Source organism: Sciurus carolinensis, chromosome 5 (genome assembly GCF_902686445.1).
Source record: "Sciurus carolinensis chromosome 5, mSciCar1.2, whole genome shotgun sequence".
Lineage (NCBI taxonomy): Eukaryota > Metazoa > Chordata > Mammalia > Rodentia > Sciuridae > Sciurus > Sciurus carolinensis.
Genome location: NC_062217.1, coordinates 103,357,532 through 103,363,531, shown reverse-complemented (window position 1 = coordinate 103,363,531; position 6,000 = coordinate 103,357,532). Strand labels below are relative to the sequence as shown.

At 38.6% G+C, this 6,000-nt stretch overlaps 1 protein-coding gene across 1 annotated transcript in view; it reads left to right on the top strand.

The window, feature by feature from the left end:
* Positions 1-368: 368 nt before the first annotated feature.
* Positions 369-6,000, top strand: part of LOC124985689 (elongation factor 1-alpha 1-like) — a 29,739-nt gene continuing 24,107 nt past the window's right edge. The window contains exon 1 of the mRNA XM_047554350.1: positions 369-1,449. Coding sequence (XP_047410306.1) covers positions 507-1,449 — 943 coding nt within the window. The 5' untranslated portion in view covers positions 369-506. The remainder of the gene's footprint in view (positions 1,450-6,000) is intronic.

The window sequence follows — 6,000 nt, the reverse complement described above, 5'->3', positions numbered from 1 at the left end:
CTTTGGGTATAAACCAAGGATCTTATCCCATTTAGAATGGCTAATATTAAAAATACAAAAAGTAGGGGTGGTGATGTAACTCAGTGGTACAGCGCTTGCCCAGAATGTTTCCTGGACCTGAGTTCAAGTCCCAGTAACAAAAAGAGGGAATGAAAGAAAGAAAGAAAAAGAAGACACAAAAGTGATGAGAATGTGGAGAACAGAGAACTTTTAGGTGCTGTTGGTGAAATGTTAATTAGCACAGTCATTATGCAAGGTTAAGAAGATGTAAGATATACATATCAAAACTCATCATGCTTTTTCACAACAGGTTTGCCACCAGAACACAGTGTCATGAAAACCACTGCTAAATCAAAGCCAAAATGGGAAAGGAAAAGACTCATATCAACATCGTTGTCATCGGACAGGAAGATTCGGGCAAATCTACCACTACTGGTCATCTGATCTACAAATGTGGTGTGATCGACAAAAGAACCATTGAAAAATTTGAGAAGGAAGCTGCTGAGATGGGAAAGGGCTCATTCAAGTATGCCTGGGTCTTGGATAAACTGAAAGCTGAGCATGAGCGTGGTATCACCATTGACATCTCCCTGTGGAAATTTGAGACCAGCAAGTATTATGTGACTATCATTGATGCCCCAGGACACAGAGATTTCATCAAAAATATGATTACAGGCACATCTCAGGCTGACTGTGCTGTTCTGATTGTTGCTGCTGGTGTTGGTGACTTTGAAACTGGTATCTCCAAGAATGGGCAGACCCGTGAGCATGCCCTTCTGGCTTACACACTGGGTGTGAAACAACTAATTGTTGGTGTTAACAAAATGGATTCCACTGAGCCACCCTACAGTCAGAAGAGATACAAGGAAATCGTTAAGGAAGTCAGTACCTACATTAAGAAAATTGTCTACAACCCTGACACAGTAGCATTTGTGCCAATTTCTGGTTGGAATGGTGACAACATGTTGGAGCCCAGTGCTAATATGCCTTGGTTCAAGGGATGGAAAGTCACCCGTAAAGATGGCAGTGCCAGTGGAACCATGCTGCTTGAAGCTTTAGATTGCATCCTGTCACCAACTTGTACAACTGACAAGTCTTTGCGTCTGCCCCTCCAGGACGTCTACAAAATTGGTGGTATTGGTACTGTCCCTGTGGGCCGAGTGGAGACTGGAGTTCTCAAGCCTGGCATGGTGGTCACCTTTGCTCCAGTCAATGTCACAACTGAAGTAAAGTCTGTTGAAATGCACCATGAAGCTCTGAGTGAAGCTCTTCCTGGAGATAATGTGGGCTTCAATGTCAAGAACGTGTCTGTCAAAGATGTTCATCATGGCAATGTTGCTGGTGACAGCAAAAATGACCCACCAATGGAAGCAGCTGGTTTCACTGCTCAGGTGATTATCCTGAACCATCCAGGCCAAATCAGTGCTGGCTATGCCCCTGTACTAGATTGTAAAATCCCAATGATGTACCTTACAGAAATAGAGCAAGCAATTATGAAATTCATCTGGAAGAATAAAAAACCCAGAATAGCTAAAGAAATCCTTGGCAGAAAGAGTGAAGCAGGGGATATCGCAATACCAGATCTTCAACTCTACTACAAAGCAATAGTAACAAAAACAGCATGGTATTGGTACCAAAATAGAAAGGTGGATCAATGGTACAGAATAGAGGACACGGACACAAACCCAAATAAATACAATTTTCTCATAGTAGACAAAGGGGCCAAAAATATGCAATGGAGAAAAGATAGCCTCTTCAACAAATGGTGCTGGGAGAATTGGAAATCCATGTGCAACAGAATGAAACTAAACCCCTATCTCTCACCATGCACGAAACTAAACTCAAAATGGATTAAGGATCTCGGAATCAGACCAGAGACCTTGCATCTTATAGAAGAAAAAGTAGGTCCAGAGCTTCAACAAGTCGGCTTAGGACCAGACTTCCTCAACAGGACTCCCATAGCACAAGAAATAAAAGCAAGAATTAATAACTGGGATAGATTCAAACTAAAAAGCTTTCTCTCAGCAAAGGAAACTATCAGCAATGCGAAGAAAGAGCCTACAGAGTGGGAGAAAATCTTTGCCAATCATACTTCAGATAGAGCGCTAATCTCCAGAATCTATAAAGAACTCAAAAAACTCTACACCAAGAATGCAAATAATCCAATTGACAAATGGGCTAAGGAAATGAATAGACACTTCACAGAAGAAGATATACAAGCAATCAACAAACATATGGAAAAATGTTCAACATCTCTAGTAATAAGAGAAATGCAAATCAAAACCACCCTAAGATTCCATCTCACCCCAAATAGAATGGCGATTATCAAGAATACAAGCAACATCAGGTGTTGGCGAGGATGTGGGGAGAAAGGTACACTCTTACATTGCTGGTGGGGCTGCAAATTAGTGCAGCCACTCTGGAAAGCAGTGTGGAGACTCCTTAGAAAACTTGGAATGGAACCACCATTTGACCCAGCTATCCCACTCCTTGGCCTATACCCAAAGGACTTAAAATCAGCATATTACAGAGATACAGCCACATCAATGTTCATAGCTACTCAGTTCACAATAGCCAGATTGTGGAACCAACCTAGATGTCCTTCAATTGATGAATGGATAAAGAAAATGTGGTATATATATACAATGGAATATTACTCAGCCATAAAGAATGATAAAATTATGGCATTTGCAGGCAAATGGATGAAACTGGAGAATATCATGCTCAGTGAGATAAGCCAATCTCAAAAAACCAATGGACGAATGATATCACTAATAAGTGGATGATGACACATAATGGGGGGTGGGAGGGTTTAGTGTTAGGGTTAGAGTTAGGGTTAGGGAGGGGGGCAAGAATGGAGGAAGGAAGGACTGTATAGAGGGAAAAAAGTGGTGGGAGGAGTGGCACTACTTGGAGTCAGTGGGGGCTTTGGGAGGTGGGGACTAGTGGGAGGAAGTTGGGTCACTGGGGGTGTGCCCTTGAAGGAGTTTTTGGAACCCTCACCCCTTCCTCTCTCTTTTTACTTCCAACTATCATGAGGTGAGCAGCTTCCTTCCCACATGCTCCTGGCTACCTCACCACAGATCCAAAAGCAGCAGGGTCAACCCATTATGGACTGAAGACTCTGAAACTGAGCCAAATAAACCTTTCCTCCTTACCCATTAGATCAGGTATTTTGCCACAGTAATGGAAAGCTGACTAACACAGCATTAAGGAAATCTCTTTCCAGTTTTAACCTGACCATTAAGCTAACAGAGCAGAGATATTATTGGCTACCCATGAGGAAGAAAATAGACTTAACAGAGTCAATCAGGAAAGCCATGAAAAAACAGCAAAATCAATGACAAGAACACTAACAACAATTAACTCTGAGGAAAGCAGTGGTGCAAATCTGATTTTCAGAGTTGCCACATACTATTTAAAATCCTTAGCTTTGATCAAGACTTTAAAAGACAAACACACAGACAGAACGTCTGTCCCATATAGAGGGAACAAAAGCATTCAAGAGGAACTGTCCCTGAAGAAGCCCAGACATTGAACATTGAACCTAGTAAGCAAAACCTTTAAGGACTTAAATCAGCGATTATAAATATGGTCAATAGCTAAAGGAAATCATGTTTAAAGAATTAAAGGAAAATATGACAATAATATTTCACTAAACAAAAAATGAAATATCAAAAATAGGCAAACAGAGAAAGAGAAATTAGTTTAGTGGTCACCAGGGGCTTGAGACAGGATGGGAATGGAGAATTTTCTGGGTAATGACACAAATGTTTTAAATTTAAAGAACTATAATGATTGCAAAATTCTGTGACTAAATTAAAAACAGTGATTTGTATATTTTAGAGAAAAAAAGTTATGATGTGTGAATCATATACTTAAAGTTGTAACGAAACTCAATTATGTTTCTACATAACAGCAAAAATCAGAAATTGAAATTTATGAAAAGCCCAATACAACTGATAATGGCATAAAAATACAAAACGAGGACAAATTTAACAAAATGTGTGAAAGATCTATATTGTGAAAATTTCAAACAAAATGAGGGAATTTAAGAAAGACCTAATTTAATAGATAGATATATCCTGTTTGTCATTTGGAAGAAATAGACTCACATATATTGACAACTGGTTTTTGGCAAAATGCGAAAGTATTTCACTGGAGAAATGATAGTTTTTCAGCAAGGGATATTGGAACAATCAGATATCCATATGAAAAAAAAAAATCCAAAAACCAAAAACAAAAGCCTGAACTTCCATCCATCCACAAAAATTAACTTATAGGGGGTGAGAATCCTAAATATAAAGCTAATTAAACTTCAAGAACTAAACACAGGCCAGGTGCAGTGGCACATGCCTGTAATCCCAATGACTCAGGAGGCTGAGGTAGGAGTACTGCAAATTTGAGACCAGGTTCAGTAACTTGGCAAGATCCTGAGTAGCTTAATGAGAACTTCTCAAAATTAAAAAATAATTTAAAAAAGAATTGGGTATGTGACTCAGTGGTTAAAAACTTCGTGGTTCAATCCTGTTACCACACCCTCCAAAAAAAGAACTCAACATAAAAAATATATTTTTGTGGTCTTGATTTAGGTAAAAATTTCTGAGATATGATTTGACACTAAAAGGGCAAATTAATATATTGAATTTAATCAAAATTAAAAACTTCTATGCTTCAAAAAACAGAAGAGAATAAAATTATAAGTTAGAGTGTCAGAGAAAATATTTGTTTTATTAACTACTTGGCAAATTCTCCCTCGTAACTGGCAACTGGTGGAAGCTGGGAACTCAAATGTGCCTGACTTGAAAGCCCATATTCCCACCATATGCAGACAGGCTGCAGTTGTCCAGTTCTGCCCTAGTGTGGAAGCCAAGGCCACATATACAGGCAGCTAGCACACATGATATGTTTTACAAGATGCACCCAAATGTCAGAGAGTTAAAGTAAGGAAGGGAAGTGTATAACTTTAAGTTTTTAATATGGGTCTGCTGCTTTCTATTTTTGTCATCTTGAGCAGTATAACGAGTGTCTAGAGCCCAGGATTTATGGTAAGAAGATAACCCGCTTTCTAATTCTGATCCTGTGACTCAGTTTCAGTACTTTGGGTGAAGTATCTAAGTGTCTGCAGATTCAAGTTCCCTGTCTGTTAAATAAGAATATGAAAATACAAATGTATTCTATTTTCTGCTGTGAGAAATTACTTTCAGACATACAGTGAAAAACTTCTCACTTTTTGTGTACCAGTTTCATTGTCTGTAAAATGGGGATAAGAATTGCTGAGTGATTAAAAACCCATGATACAGTTAGAACAGTGCTTGGTACAGAATAAGGTATTTTAGGCAGGATTATTAATTTTGTCAATATTTTTACATTTATAATTAGTGAAAACAGCATCCAGCTTAGTCTTGACACTAGGATCATAACAACCTGAAGTCCACTGCAATGATGACTGCAGGACGAAAAGTGAGGTAGAGTCTTAAAAAAAAAAAGATTAAGAAAAAATTGAAAGTCATAGCATGGTGTATGAGTTCTGCAAAGAAATAGAATAAAAAAGTGCATACACAAGTATATATATATATATGAAAGATTTAAGAAGTTGGCTCACATGGTTATGATGAAAGTTGATAGATCCAACAGGTGAATTAATAAGCTGAAGACCCAGAAAGCATGGTGTTGGTTCTACTCCATGTCAGAAGGCCAGAGAACAAGGCCAATGCTGTCTGAGTGCAAAGGTTGACAGGTTTGAGACCCTAGGAGGAGTTTATGTTTCAGTTGTAATCTGAAGGTAGAAAAAAAGCCAACATCTCTATCCAAAAGTAGTCAGGCAAGAATTTTCTCTTGCTCAATGGAGGATCAGTTTTTTGTTCCATTCAGGCCTCCAACTGACTGGATAAAATTCACTACTATTAGGAAAAACAACATGTTTCACTCAGTCTACCCATTCACATGTCAATCTCAACCAAAAATTCCACCACAGACACTCTGAATAATGTTTGACAA